At 44.0% G+C, this 15,913-nt stretch overlaps 1 protein-coding gene and 1 pseudogene across 1 annotated transcript; one reads left to right on the forward strand and one right to left on the reverse strand.

The window, feature by feature from the left end:
• Positions 1 to 5: 5 nt before the first annotated feature.
• LOC107502351 lies at positions 6 to 8,122 on the forward strand. Its single transcript, XM_016129473.2, has 5 exons — positions 6 to 133; positions 1,282 to 1,355; positions 5,976 to 6,143; positions 6,811 to 6,942; positions 7,867 to 8,122. The coding sequence occupies exons 2-5, from the start codon at positions 1,283 to 1,285 to the stop codon at positions 8,001 to 8,003; spliced, it is 510 nt and encodes a 169-aa protein (XP_015984959.2). The 5' UTR covers positions 6 to 133; position 1,282; the 3' UTR covers positions 8,004 to 8,122.
• Positions 8,123 to 12,392: 4,270 nt separating this feature from the next.
• LOC118611567 lies at positions 12,393 to 12,480 on the reverse strand (annotated as a pseudogene).
• Between the last annotated feature and the right edge of the window lie 3,433 nt (positions 12,481 to 15,913).

Here is a 15,913-nt window from a genome sequence, read left to right on the forward strand (position 1 = left end):
GGGCGGAGTCCTCCTAGATCCCGTGGTGCCCCGCGGCGCAGCCTCGCTCTCTTCCGGTCGCGAGGAGCCGGGGTGTAGAGGGAGGTCGTGGCGGGCATATCGAGCGAGGCTGCGGCGCCGGCGGGGGCGGAAGGTAAGGCGGTCGGCCCCTGGCCCGCGCCCCTGGGAGGCCCGGGAGGTTGGGGGCCCGGGTGATATCCTCAGTGCCGGCGGCCCGGCGCCTGCAAGAAGGGGCGGTGGGGCCTCAGACCCTGGTGACATTGAGGGCGGCTCTTGGGGGCTTCAGACTCGGGAGCCGCCGGGTAGCGGTTTGTGTGCCGCCCAGAAGCGTCCCGCCAGGCTCCACCTGCCCTGATGTGACCGCGGTCTGGTTTCGGGTTCTGACCTTGGAGCGCCCGCTGGTGAAGGGCGTTGGCTCAAGAGGCAGGTCGTCTTGCTAGCCTTCGAGGAGGCAGCACCGGGGCCTACGCTGCAGCCTCGCCCCTGACCCTTTCAAAGGGTGATGCGCGACCGCCCCGGGTTTAACGGGCTCTGGGAGAGGCGTTCTGCTTCCTCGCCAGCGGGCCAGGCTTGGGGAGAAAAGCGAGACGAAGCGAGTTTAGCTCTGACGTCATGCATCTGTTTATGCTGCACTAATTGGGGTATTTTCTGAATGTGTTGGGGAACCTATTCATCGTCCACAGTCCTGAACGGTCCAATTAAGAAGAGAGGATGGGCCTGAATCTGGAAGGGTCCGGGGAAGTCGTGGGTCATCCAGGTCATGCATTGTTCGCAGGGATTGTAATTGGATCAGGACCATAATTTCAGCCTTTTCCCCTGATTAATTTCCCCTTCCAATGCTATGCACACATATTAGATTTTTAACCAAATAACTCAATTGAATGCAGTGCATGCTACAGTTCCTGTGAGCTGTTATCTTTTCCCTCCAAACATTGGAGCCTATCATGGCAGCACAGTGTTTTACCTTTCTACATTTTTCAGTCTCTATTAAAAAATTTTCCCCTTGTTTTTTAAGAAAGCCCATTTCCTACTAATCGAAGTATGTATAAAGTGTGGTATTTGTTTTATAATGAATTTTCATAAAGTCGGGCTTACTGCAAAGAAAATCTTCATCCTAGATTATTTTGTGAATTCAGAGTCAATAGTGAAGAATGGGTCACTTATTTTGGGGAGAAGAAAATAAAAGAATTGCACTGACTTCTAGAATTCACTGGGGCAAAAAGGATCATTCCTGATAGGTATTTGCCCTCATTCGTAAAGGTGTGTGTTTTTATCTTTCAGAATGTTGGCTACCAGAGTATTTAACCTAATTGGCAAGCGAGCAATTTCCACCTCGGCGTGTGTACGAGCACACGGTAAGTGTAACTTTTCTTTTAAGTAGGCTGAGCTAATTTCATTTTGCTCCCACTTTGTGTAAGGCCCTGTGCTGGAGTTTCAAACACAGATGTCTAAGATCTTGATTCTGCTGTTGAAGGACTTTAGGGAAGGGATAAATATTTTAATGGGTTGTAGTTCTAGAGTAAAGATTATTTATGAATCATATTAAATACTAGTCTAGATCTTTACTTGTACTGATATTTTCTTCCTTTCCCATTTTTTCAAGTTCGTTTCATCCTTTTCAAGAGATATTCTCCATTATACTTGACTTTAATGATCTCTCTCCCCTCCCCCACAAAAAAACAAAGTCCCAACCCACTTATCTTGAATACCATTTACACTATTAGGGCAATGGAAGAGAATGTGCTTCGACTTCCTAGCCTGAGCTGGGTTTAATCTCCTTTCTGTCATGTACTAGTTATTTAAATTTAAGAATCTGTTTTCTAACTTAAAATATACATGTAAAGAGCTTAGTTCAGTGCTTGGCACATAGCAAGTTTAGTTCTGCGTTTATCAAGCATCTTCTCTGTGTTAGACACTGTCAGGCACTGAGAATAAAAACAGTATGAGATAGGGAATCTTTCCACAAGAACGTGTGTAATTTGGGGAGGGACAGATACATGAAAACAGTGGTTCAGTAATAGATGGCTCCTGAGGAGAAGCATTTAGCCTGGCCTAGAGTCGAGGGGAGGGTTCTGGAGGAAAGGCTTTGCTTTGCTAAAGGACTAGTAAGTTTTAACCTCATGTTCAAGAGAGGATTGGCATTCTAGACAGAGGGAAAGTAAACAAAAGTTAAAAATGCAAATCAGCATGGCAGGGTGTGTTATTGAGGGGTCAAGTGCAAAGCTTGAGTGATGGATGATGAACTTGGAGAGCAAGCTTTATGTATCTAGGGGCTCAGTAACCAGTGACCACTATTACCTAAACAGCTTTATGTGTGAATTTTCCTTTGAAATTGGTGTCCTTTAATTGGTGGTACTGTTTTAAATTTCTCTATAATCCATTGTCCAGGATAACACTGTGGACATAGACTCTAAGACATCATTTTAGTGAAAGTATCGAAATACCTGTTATTTAAATGAATATGTAATAAATTGTTTAATATGGGAAAACAACACTTCCTCGTTAAAAGCCTACAGAGTCACTTACAGGATTCCATTTTATTTCCGTTTTGGCTTTGCTAATAGTTTTACTTAGCTTTTTGTTAGTTTGAGGTACAATTTACGGAAAGTAAAAGTTATCTTTTCTAGGTGTAACGTTCTTTGGATTTTGGTAAGCTTGGTGTATAACAATGAATGTAGTCAGAACATACAATGTTTCCATCACCCCCAAAGATCCTTCATGTTCCTTTGGTCATTTTGCTCTTTTATAGGAAGCTAGCTTCTGTTGCTTATAGTAGTATTGACCATGACTTGCTCTTAGATATTGTTTTTGGCAGAGAAAGTAAGAGCAGGTCCTTTCTTAAAACCCTCCAGTGGCTTCTCATGTCTAGAGTAAGAATTGCAGTTGGTCTTTCTGATCTCTTCACATCATACTCAAAAAGCATACAACCCAACTAGCCCTCCCTGTTTGCTCACAGTCCCAGAAACCAGTGGTACAGTATTTTATTCCTTAACATATATCAGTTACGGTAGAATAGCTTTTTCTGACCTCCTGTGCTGAAGATGCTCCATCCTACATCATCACCCTGCCCTGTTGTTTCTTAGAGCACTAACGTACTGTTGGTTTTGTGTCTGTGTTTGAATATTGTCTGTCTCTGCCTCTAGAGTGCAGGCTTTTTGAGGCCAGGGACCTCTCCTGTCTTATTCATGGCTGCATCTCCAGCACATAATAGGCAGATGGAGAAAACCTCAGTTTCTTAGACAAGTCTTGTTCTTTAATTTTTAACTTTTAATTATACAAGCGATACATGAATACACGAACCTGTCCTTCACATAAAATGGTAACACTATGGAGTGCCATTGGTAGCTGCCACTGTTACTTTGGATATTTATGAGGTGACACATCTGACTGTGAGGGGAGCTCAAATTCACCACATGTCCTCAACAGAGGCTCAGCCAAAAATCCATCTAGGTTGAGGATAGAAACAATAAAACATTCACTAGAATGCAAAATCTTTGCTTTTTCTCTCTTTTTCAAAGGAAAGTTTGGTATGTTGACCTTGCTCTCCCACCCGCATTTGCTGGGGGACCAAGCCTAATGTGCTAAAGAACCCCTGGGAGCTCTGAGATCATGAATTAGTTGTTGTTCTAGAAGATACAGTGTTATGCCTAAGAGTGTTCCGAGGTTACAAGCATTTATAGTCATGTGCCACTTAACAACTGGGATACATTCTGGCAAAGGTGTCATTGGCCAATTTTGTCATAGAGTGTACTTCCACAAAGCTGGATACTATAGCCTACTACACCCCTAGGCTCTGTGGTGTAGCGTTTTGCTCCTAGGCTACAAGCCTGTATACCATATTGCTACACAAAACGAGATTAAATGAAGTACAAGAGTAAATGCAATCAAGAGACTGAGTAAGCATGGGATGCGTGAGGCTGCTGCTGGTATAGCATGGCACACTGTTCTTACAGCAAACTTTTTTTGTAGGTAGAAAGAGTACTTTCTAAAATAATGACAAAAGTATAGTAAATACATAAATTAATCACAGTCATTTATTAAGTATTGTGTACGGCACATAATTCCATTTACTGAACTTTCATATGACTAGCAGTGCAGTGGGTTTGTGTACACCAACATCACCACAAACGTGAACAATTGCTATAGTGTTTAATGGCTCTGACATCACTAGGTATTAGAAATTTTTCATTTCCACTATAATTTTATGGGACCACTGTTAGAAATGTGGTTCATCGTTGACTGAAACATTGTACATTGTAATGTGGTGCATGACTATACATCTTTATAATAAGTTTTGTTGAGATGAAATTCACATAACACATTCACCTTTTTAAAGTGTACACTTCAGTGGTTTTTTAGTATAGTCTTTGAGTTGTACCATAATAATCACAATCAATTTTAGAACATTCTCATCACCCCAATTTACATCTATTTTTGATGATTCATGTGTAAGCTGTGTGCCAATGTATAACCATTATTTTTAGTTTACTTATTATAATAGAATTGTAGAATTTAAAATTGGAAAATAATTCTAGCCATTTTCACCTCAAATCTTTTTGGGTTAAGGTCGAGTATAGATATCTAAGTGTTCCAGTCATTTGCATGGCAAAGATAAGTATCTAGAGAATTGATACGACTTTGCTTGAGGCTGAATGTTTTATTTCACTAGTAACATGATTTGGTAGATTTTAATCATTGGGACCAAACTAATAGAGGTGAAGCATTTTTGCAGGACGTCATACCTCTGTACCAGTTTGGATCATAAAGTTTTTTTGCAGTTGCTGGATGGAAATTGAAAAAACAGCTTTTATCAGTGGGAAGCCTTAATTAAAAATTAAATTATTTCTTTTTTTTCCTGTTGTCTGAACCTTTTTCCTATTTACATTTACTGGAGTAATATATGGGTATGCATTTTAAGGAACTAAAATTTCTACTTGAGCAGAAATCCCCATTTCATCCTCTTGTTTTTCCTTGATAACAACTCAAGTTTAATTTGCCTAGAGTTTTGTGTCTTTAGTTATATGTACATGTGAGTATATACACATGATTTACATTTTTTTTTAAAAAAAACAACCTCGATATTTTGTGACTTGATAAGTACATGATTGTTTTTCCATTTTGAGCACACGGGTCTACCTCTTTCTCTGTACTGTTTTAATGTGTTTTCCTGCCTTATGTGTACCCCTATTCCCTTTTACTGTTCTTTTTTTCCAGAAGCTCATTTCTTAACATACTGTAATTTATACATCTGCGATGTTTGTTTGTTTCCTAGTGCTAGCATGTAGTCACCGGTAGGTAGGAATCTGCTTTGTTCACTAATTATCCCAGATGTCTAGAACCATGCTTAGCATATAGCAGGTAAACATTTGTTGAACAGACGGAACAAATGGCTCTATAGTACATGTTTCTAAGGAGCTAGCTAACTTCATCCTCTCTTGGACATAGGTCGTTGTTGTTATTGTTGTCATTATTATTGCTATGATAAACAGATATAGTAACCATCTTTTCATATGACTTTGTTTCTGAGCTTTGAACTTATTTCTTTTATGAGTTTTATATTGTTTTTGTTCTTCCTTATTAGTTCAAGTCACTTGCAGAAGGGCCTTCATTTAGTTCAGTCTCGGTCCAGGGCAGGAAACCCCTAGAGCCCTTGTCTGACCTCTGCGTGAATAGTGTTAGTAGCGGGAATTGCTGCCTCTGTGAGCAGTTGCTCCTGGCAGGTTTCTGTTTGGCAGTGATGAAAAGTGCTGCTGTTAGCTGTCTACCTACCATCCTCATTCTGCTGTCTGGGCCACACAGGACAAGCCCACTCCCTGTTCCACATGACAGTCTTTCAGCTGTTTGAACAGTGTCTGCATGACCGAGCTTTTCAGGGGGTGCAAACATGTGCGTATTTCGGTTTTTAGAAGTACTACTTTGTTTTGAAACTCCGAACCTATGTGAATTTTCTGACATTTAGCCAATGTGTTTTTTAGGGAGTGTCGTGAAGAGTGAAGACTATGCTCTCCCAAGTTATGTTGACCGGCGTGACTATCCCTTGCCTGATGTGGCCCATGTCAAGAATCTTTCCGCCAGCCAGAAGGCCTTGAAAGAGAAGGAGAAGAGCCCCTGGAGCAGCCTCTCTATTGATGAAAAAGTTGAATGTGGGTATTGAAGGAAAATCAGGCACACCGTGTGAAAGCATGTTTACTGTGAGTGCTGGGGTGCTGCCTAGAGACCAGAGTGCATGGGAGGGTCAGTGTATTGTGTTTCTGTGGGGCTGCTCTAGGGCCCACTTTCTTTGCTCAGTTGGTGGACTTCTGCCCAGGCCCTTTTGTGTTTATGGGGCATTGGCCCCTGGGAAGGAACAGGAACCTGGACGCAGAGCAGCTGAGTGTGGGTCAGTCGAGTGTGTAGCGTGTGGATGCAGCTTCTGAGTGCCTCTGCTGGGTGAGACTGAGTTTACTGTAAATTATTGATAGGAGATCAGCAAAACATTGTCACGTATGAAGGAGGTATGAAAATATGTGATTAAATTGACCCTTACACTGTGATTTAGAGAAGAAAGAATTCCATTTTTAAAATTTAAAAACTTTTTTTTGCTCAAAACAACCTCCATTATCTCCTTCATTCCTATGTGCATGTATGAGAATGTGTGCACCCGCGAGCATGTGCGTGAGCATTTTACTGCTGCAGGCCTCTATTGTATTCTCAATGCCGTGTTCATGCCTCTGTGGTGTTGTGGTGAGAAATGATGGAGCGCTACGGACGAGGGAGTGGTTGGTCCCTGTGGTTGTTATTCCTGCAAACAGCTGTTCTTTCTGCTTCCAGTGTATCGCATTAAGTTCAATGAGAGCTTTGCTGAAATGAACAGGAGCACGAATGAGTGGAAGACGATTGTGGGCACTGCCATGTTCTTCATTGGCTTCACCGCTCTCATTCTGATCTGGGAGAAGCACTATGGTGAGTAGAGAGGCGAGAAGGGACCATGTGCCTGGAGTGACTCTCAGGTAAAAAGCCCTCAATCACATAACACCTGGCTTTAGCCAGCACAGCTCCATCTTTGAGTGCCCAGGAGTGGGCTGTGGGGTGGCTTTCATAGGACAGGGACTCTATTCTGGGATCTAGCCAGGATTGTTGACCAGGTGTGTGAAATTGGCTTGTGTGAACTCAAGTTGTACAAGCCAGAATCATTTATTCATGGTGGGCCATAGCTGCTTAGTAATGAGCTACTTACCAGTTTGCACAGCATACATTTTCAGTAGACGTTTGTCTGCTCACTAGGCAGTTATCAGAAGAAGATGTAGTGAAGATTTGATCAAAGAGAAGAGAACTCTTACTCGTTGAAGGGCTATTTCAGCTGTTTAAAATTCTGGTTTATCTCAACCAGAATTCTGGGTCTTCAGAATTAACAGTTTCCCCTTAGTGCTGGGGTTGCCTGCCCACTCTAACATCAGTTCCCTAACACATTCTAGCTACCTCTCCTGGGTTCTGTCTTTCCAGGCAGAATAGATATCTTCCCATTCTGAGTAGGTGTAATTTGTTGTGGTTTGACTATAGACAACAGTTAATAGGCCTATGCCCATGTCTTTGACTCTCTGCTCATTGCTAACCTATAGGTCCTATTTATATCCTATAGAGAAGACATTCTGATTTTAGCTTAAGTATATTTATACTTGCTAACTTATAAATAAAGGAATAGTTGAATTATCAGGAGTTCTCAGTGCCCAGAATTCAAAACCAGTGCATTTGCGTGGGTGTTGAGTGACAGGTGACTTCACTGACCTGGTTGCCAGTGTGTTGGGGAAGACCTAACCCATAGAGCACATTGGCTTAGAAATGACTAGTCAGGACAGTGTTGTCTCATGAGATTGTTTTGGACTGTAGTGTATGGCCCCATCCCGCACACCTTTGAAGAGGAGTGGGTGGCCAAGCAGACCAAGAGGATGCTCGACATGAAGGTCAGCCCGATCCAGGGCTTCTCTGCCAAGTGGGACTACGACAAGAATGAGTGGAAGAAATAAGGACCCACCGTTCACGCATCCGAACCTCATCTTGTTCTGTCATTTCCTTGCAGTTCATCATATTTACTGGAAGCCATTATTTTGCAGTTGGAATGCTAATAAATAAGCAATTTACGTGACATCCTTGTGGTTGATTCCTTCTTGATCTAATGAAAGTGTCTGTTACTTTTAACATAATAGGTTTCTCCCAAGTGTCTGATGTAAATATATTTTGGGTATGAATGAAATGACAAAAATACATTGTATATGGGGACATCATATGACATGTTTTAGGTTATGACAAGAGTTTTGTGATTAAAATTCCTTCATAGTGTCCAGACTGACAGAAGTCACTATGGCCACCTTTCTTCTGGGATTGGCCCTCCCCCTAGAAATTGTCAGTGTGTTGATTGGAGTGGGTAGACCATGAGCCTGGAAAGGGCAGGAGATCTCAGTGACGGACTCATTTCCCTGGGTCTGCTCAGTTCCCTGGCTACTCTCAGCCTTTGATCTGAAAAGCTACAACAAAGCCAATACCAGGTAAGGCAGTGATTTAAGGAGCATTATCCTGGCCCCTAGTAAGTTCCCTATAGGGCTGTCATCCTACTGTCCTGTTCTCTGACCCGCTCCAACATTCCTTTATGGAGAAGCAGAACAAATCCTAGAGTATAAGCTGCAAGAGATGCTGGTGTAAAGGAGTCTCCCAGCAGCGTTGGCATAGGAATGAGGCGAGGGTGGGAGGTAGCCCTGAAGTCCAGCCCTAAGCAGGATGAGAAGTTGGTCCCAGAAGCCTGACCAGGGGTCTGTTGCAGGAGGGCCTTAAGTAGTAGAGCAGGTTAAATATAGCTCCTGATTGTAGTATCTTCCCAGGGCTTTAGAAAGCCCTTGATCCCTTGTTCTCAAAGGGCCAGCTGACTTCCCAGGGAGGCTCTCACTGCTTGGTAGGGAAGGGGAAATGCCAGGACCTGTGGGGCATGGGAGTCTGGCTGCGGGGACTAGAGTGGCTTTGGATGGCTTCAGCTACAAAGCTCAGGTCTCCTGCTGGGTGATGCCATTTTCAGCTCTGTCCTAGGGTGGACCACTGTGGTGGGGCTGAGGTGCCTGACCTGGGCCAAGGTCACCCCCAGCCCATTACCTGGTGCTTAAATGGCCATTGGTGTACTTACCCTGGGTCAGGCACTCCAATACCGTGGTCTCAGAACAACCCTGAGAGGACAGGGCTATTACCCGGGTTAGATGTTGGAACTGAATGGGCTGGAATCAGAGTGTTCTATCTGATTGAAAGTGAGTGAGTGGTGGAGATGGTGTTTGAAAGTCTCTTCGATCCCCAAACTCTGCTTCTATCCTGTAATAGCTCCAAATGGAGTCTCCCTGAGCCTAGGACTTTCCCATGGAGTGATCAGGCTCGCCAGGGCCGCCTTACCACGTAGGAACCTCTAAGAAGCTTCCTCTTGCTAAGAGAATTGCCACTTGTACATCAGTTTCTGGTTCCAAAATGCGGCTTGTCCTCTTCAGTTCTCTTTGTCCTTGTGGGTTTAGGCCTTAAAAAATCCCTTTACTGTCATTTTAGTGGGGATTTGGGAGGGAGCAGACAGTCAATGCTAGATTCACCCACCATCCTTCAGCTGGGAGTCTACTTGACCGTAGATAGTCTACATGTCATGGGGATGTAATAGTGAACATGACCCTTGGGCGGCTCACCCTCACAGAGGACAAGTAGAAGATTAATGGGGGAAATAATGAGAAGAATGAACAGTGCTCCTCAGAGCTGATGGGTGTTTGGGTGGGCATGTATTTTTAGGTTGGATGGGGGAGGCCTCATTGAGGAGGAAACGTACATATGAGCTGAGACTTTCCTGAGAAGGGACCATCCATGCCAAGGCTTAAGTAGAGGGGTGGGGAGTGGTGGGTGGAGACAGCTTCAGACTTGAAGGACAGCAAATAAAGGCCCTGGGCAGGACAGTGCTTGTTCAGGAAATTAAAGACTTCAGTAGGGGCTTGGGGCCTGATCCGGAGCACTGTGAGGGGTAGAAGGATGTGGGGGTGAGGGTGGAGAGCGCACGTGCGGAGTATAGGGGCCTCACAGGCCACTGGAAGGAGGGTGGGCTGAGCTCTTCGGAGGAGATGGAGGGGTGGGGAGGTGGGAGTGGGTGTTGTATGCTCATTTAGCCCCTAAACTGCTTCCTCTCGGTATTCAGGGAGAATATTGTGGCTCTTTTTGTGGCATGAAGTTGGGGCAGGATTTTGAGAAACACCAAGAAGACCATTGGAATAGCCTCTTGGCTTAGCTCCCTGGAGGCCAGAGGGGCCCTTGTGCCCACAGGAGTGGGGCTCAGGTGGGGATTCCTCAGAGTGAGAGTTCCTGCTACTACATCTCCATGTGGGGCCATTGCAGGACCCGTGTCTGGCTGCTGCTCATACCTAATGCTTGTTGACCTCCTTGCCATTTAAAATGCCTTTGTCCTTTTTTGCTATTCTTATTTTTGCCTCTCAGTGCTCACCTTGTTACCAGCTGGCAAAAAATTTTACACTGTAGAATTTAAAAATCATTATCTACAAAGGGACAGATAACAACAGACTTATGAAATTCTACTCTAGAAGCCAGAAGGCCATGGAACAATAGTTTCATCTAGAATGATATAATCAGCTAAGCTATAAACTGAGAGCGGGGGTGGAGGGAAGATACTTACAGGTGAAGCCTATAAACATTTATTACTAACAGGTTCTTACTGAGAGAAGTACTGAAGAAGAAAATTGAACTCGAAAGGAGTGAGATGGAAGGATGAGCAAGGGAATTGGGAGCCATGAAGGCAAATCCACTCAAACACCAGTTGAATACAACAGCGAAAATGATGATGACCAGTTGGGGGCGGGGGAGCAGTTAAAAGCAAGGGGAAAGGGATTTTGGAAATACGAATGCTGTGGCGGCATACATTTTGAATTTCTGTGAATCCCCACATAAAAACTAGTTAGATGGCAAAACTAAAAACCCTATAGACTATCAGATATTCAGTTGAGATATTTCTACACGATCCCCAAAGGACAAAGGGGTGAGGACAAATCAATCAGAGCTACAAGCCATACACAGTAGCTGCTTCAGTGCCAGAGGAAGCAGAGGGAAGCAGGGCTCAGCTGATGGACCTGAGAACTGAGACCCCATGGTAGCCAAGGTTTTCTCCGGAAAGGAAGCCCAGTGGGACCATCTGGTGAGGCTGCGAGAGCTGCTCGTTTCAACAGCAGGTGAATGCAGGGGCCCTTGGTAAGGTCCACAGGGGCTGGAGCATTCTCAGTCTTGACACCCTCTTGGGCTGACCTCTGAGATGGGCCCATACTGCAGAAGTTCAGGAAAGTGAATCTGAGCTCAGTAAGGATACTCACTGTAATGTATTAACATCCATCCAACACATTTAAATCTCTGAGTTATGAGACATAGAAACAGGAAAGTGTGAGCAATGCTCAGGAACAAAAGCAGTCAATGAAAATTAGGTGCTTGGCCGGGCTCTCCCCTTGGCACCTCGGTGTTTGTTCAAGGAATCTGTGGGCTAAACTGCTATGGTGCCAGGGATGGAGGCCACACATGGGCCCCACACATTGGCTTCCTTTCCCAAAGGCTGACCTGGTCGCCAATGATGTCAATGCCTAATCTGCCAACAACCAAGATCAATGTTGAGCCCCAACATGGCACTGTATGGGTTTGTTCATGTGGCAGGGGGCTCACGCCCATGGACCTCACTGGTTTTTACCACATACCACTTTCGCCTGGACGCAGCCGGCCTAATGGAAGGGGCCTTCCAAACGCTCAGTGCGGGGGGCAGTTGGGTGATAATGCTCTTGAGATAGGATCCCATCTTACAGGATGCAGTATATGCTTTTTTCATATCAAAAAAATTTTTGTGGTAGAGTATACATGATACAAAATTTATAATTTTAACTATTTTTAAATGTACGACTCAGTAGGATTAAGTATATTCACTCTATACAACTATCATTGCTATCCATGTCCACTACTTTCTGTTCATCTCGAGCTGAAACTACCTATAAACAATAACTTCCCATTCCCCACTGCCCTCGGCCCCTGGAAATGTTCTACTCTCTGTCTCTGAATTCGATCACTCTACCTACATCATATTAGTGGAATCATATATATGACCGTTTGTGTATGACTTATTTCACTCAGCATAATGATCTCAAGGTTCATTCATGTAGCATGTGTCAGAATTTCCTTTTTTAAGACTGAATAATACTCCATTTTATGCATACACCCCATTTTGTGTGTCCATTCATCCACTGACAGACATTTGAGTTGTTGACACCTTTGGCTGTTGTGAATAATGCTGCCATGAACACAGGTTTACAAATCTCTGTTTGAGTCCCAACTTTCAGTTCTTTTGGATGTATGACCAGAAGTGGAAAAAGCCACGGAGGAGGTCATGAGGCCTAAGGGCCTCTTCTACTCTTGTCAAGGAGAGTGCTAACTTTCTTAACTGGCATACAAACAAACGTATGCTTTGTAAAAAATTAACTTCTGGCAGGTAACATTTGTTAATAACAAATTTCAAATGCACAGTTCTATAGTACGTCACCTGTATATTGCATTGTGTGCTCACCACCTAAGATCTAATATCTTTCTGTCACCATATGTTTGACCCCCTTTACCCTCTTCATCCCCCCCTTCTTCCCCTTTCCCTCTGGTGACCACCATACTGTTGTCTATGTCTGAGTTTGTTTGTTTTGTTTGCTTTCTGTTTTATATCCCACATACGGATGAAATCATGGTTCCTGTCCTTTTCTGTCTGACTTACTTCACTTAGCATGATATTCTCAAGTTCCATTTATGTTGTTGCAAATGGTAATATGTCATCATTTTTATGGCTTAGTAGTATTTCATTGCGTGTGTGTCGTGTGTGTGTGTGTGTGTGTGTGTGTGTGTATCACATTTTCTTTACCCAATCATCTGTTGAAGGTCACTTAGGTTGTTTCCATGTCTTGGCTATTGTGAATAACGCTGCAATGAATGTAGGGGTGCATATATCTTTATGGATAAATATTTTCAATTTTGGGGGCATATACCAGAAGAGAGATTGCTGGGTCATATGGTAGCTCTATTCATTTGAGGAACCTCTATACTAAAACTGTGCTTTTAATTAGAGACTGATATGTGATTTTCTCTTTCCCTTAGGCTGAACACATGGGTCAGGGATCAAGGAGCAGATCGGGGAGTGGCTCCTTTCACTGTCAGACCTAATAAATAACATACTGGCAGGATTCTTGTTCCCCATTTCTGAACATTCTCTCTTCTGGCTTGGAGTTCTGATTCCAGAGGGAATTAATGATTCCACTGGGAAATACAATGGTGGTTCTAACAAACTGGAAATTAAGACTGCCACAACTGTATGATATCTCATGCCACTGAGCCAACAGGAGGAGAGGGGATTACTCTGCTCCGTAGGATGAGTTATCCTGATTGCTGGGGGGAAATTGGGTTTGGGCTACATAGTGGAGTGAGGAAAGCTATGTCTATATTCTTTAAGGTATCTCTTAGAACCTCCGAGTCCAATAGTAAAAGTTAATGTGAAAAAATAGTTTACAATAACAACAAAAAGGTAGGCCCACTGAGATTCAGACCCTACATGAATGACGATTTGGGCCCCCCCAAGAGGCGAAGAGCCTTGACCAGCTGAGGCCTGGGTGTGGGCAAAGGAGAAACAGAATGGGGAGAGGAAGAAGGAATTTACGGATATCAACTATGGCTTCATGACTAGTCTCAGAAATGAGGACCGCAGCACCTATACATCTTTTCTTCCTTGCTTGTTGTGCGTGCGTGTGTACCTGTGTATGTATTAACTGTTTTTTTCTTTTTGGCCTCCTTTCCCCTTATTATTTTATACAAGTTTGCTGGAAAGTTATTTTATAATTTAGTCCTTAGGTAACAGGGTATTCAGATGGGAATGTGCTTGAATTTGAGTAGCAATTCACATAGCCCAGGGATATCTACTATGAGTGTGGGTCTTGGTCCTCATTTTAGGGTGAGGGTAAGAACATCTTCCTTTGTATGAATGAGATTTGCATCTTATTTGGTGGGGACGTAGACTCGTTTTATGTTGTATTGAGGTTCATAATGTGTAGAGCAATGTGTATGGTCGTTGAGTAGCCTGAGTTACTGCCAGGTAAGTTATTGTATCTCAGCTTCAAACCTGCCTTTCCATACTGGCTGATGGATGCTGGCACCTGAATGGTGCAAACTGTATTTCATCTTGGCCAGCTGGCTTGGCCTCTCTCACTAAGGGCCCTTAAGGAGCTTGGAAAACTGGAGGAGAAAGGAGCTCTTTCTGTCTACTTCCTGTGTCCTGTTTCCATTTCCTGTCTGCTTCCTATCTGTGTCCTGGTTACTTCCTCTGCGAGTCATCCCAGCAGGCTCCTTCACCCCAGCAGTGGCAGTTCATTCCACAGCAGCAGCCACGTCAGTTTTTACACTTGCAGGATCAGCCTAAGCATAATTCTTTGAGAAGCCCAGACATAGGTGGAGAGTAGCAGGTAGCAGGTTGAAGGGTGTCTGTGTGACCTCCTCAGAGGCTGTCAGGTGGGGCTTTGAGAAGCCCAAGGTATCCCAGGTCCCATGGGGTGTTACAGAGTGCTCTCCGAAAAGGAGGGTCACCATGGGTGGCATGGTTATTATCATTAATTTTTAAAAAGAACAGTGGTATAAATGGAACACTTATTTTAATTTACCTTTGACATTGCTATTAAAGGGGGAACAGCTGTTATTAGGTTAGGGGGAGTAGATAGTGCTGTCTTTTGAGTTTCTGTGAAGTCTTCTGTGTGCTTTGAAAGGTTTCAGAGCTTGATGTCAATATTATCTTATTGTATCTAATTTCACTTCAAAATTTCAGTTTTTCCCTAGGCGTAAGGAGTTATCAGCACTGTTCCTACGACTCTCAGACACGTTTGATACTGACTTGATCCACAAATTGGCTATGGCATCTGGATCATATGGTAGTTCTATTTTTGACTTTTTTAGGATCCTCTGTACTGTTTGCCCTTGTGGCTGTACCAATTTGCATTCCTACCAGTAGTGCACAAGGGCTTCCTTTTCTCCACATCCCCACCATTTGTTATCTCGTCTTTTTGATAATAGCCATTCTAACAGGCATGAGGTGCTAGCTCATTGTGCTTTTAACTTGCGTTTCCTTAATGACTGGTGACGTCGAGCGTCTTTTCGTATACCTGTTAGTTAGCCTTTGGTATATCTTCCTTCTTTGGAAAGATGTCTATTCAGGTCCTTTGCCCATTTGAGGTATGGTTAATATGTGCTCGTGTTCTTATCACCTCTCAGTCACAGTTTCCGCCCCAGAGCAGAGCTCAGATGCCTTTTAAAGGATTCGTTGCAGCTTGCAGGCATCTGAAATAGTGCAATTGGATCTGCATCTTGTTAGATTTAGACTTGGTATTTCAGTGGGTTGCATTCTCAGTTCTGGACAGCAGAGGGTGCGCTGAGACCTAACCCATCCTTCTCGTAGGGTAGGGAGGGCAATCAGAAAAGGTACCGGGAGGGCAGACTGAGCGGGGGGCCGTTCTGGAATTTCCCCCAGCCCAGAGGGTGAGGCAGGGACCGCACATTTGTTCACGCATCCTCCTCTCACATGTTTCTACTCATAGTAGCGTTTCACCCACAGGCAGGGGGGTTGCAGGGCGGCTCTGGCCAAATCCTTTGCTCACCAGGCATTTGCTGTGATTTCCTCTTCAGCTGCCCTTTCTCTGTCCTCTTCCAGAACCCTCTGGCCCACAGGGACATCCTGCTGCAGGTGCCAGCTCTGCAGGCTGGAAACTTTATTTCACCACCAGGGATGATTTGCATGGACTTTGACTTGGCACAGATGCTTAAAGAAAAACATAATGTACAAGGGTGTGATGTAGGCTTACAACGCTGGAAA

This window comes from Rousettus aegyptiacus, unplaced genomic scaffold (assembly GCF_014176215.1).
Source record: "Rousettus aegyptiacus isolate mRouAeg1 unplaced genomic scaffold, mRouAeg1.p scaffold_m13_p_14, whole genome shotgun sequence".
NCBI classification, from domain to species: domain Eukaryota; kingdom Metazoa; phylum Chordata; class Mammalia; order Chiroptera; family Pteropodidae; genus Rousettus; species Rousettus aegyptiacus.

Excerpts from the sequence above, each read along its gene's own strand:
- LOC107502351 (XM_016129473.2), top strand. The coding sequence starts at position 1,283 with ATGTTGGCTACCAGAGTATTTAACCTAATTGGCAAGCGAGCAATTTCC. Across the intron at positions 1,356-5,975 it reads GGCGTGTGTACGAGCACACG|GGAGTGTCGTGAAGAGTGAA; the intron begins GTAAGTGTAACT and ends TGTGTTTTTTAG. Across the intron at positions 6,144-6,810 it reads TATTGATGAAAAAGTTGAAT|TGTATCGCATTAAGTTCAAT; the intron begins GTGGGTATTGAA and ends TTCTGCTTCCAG.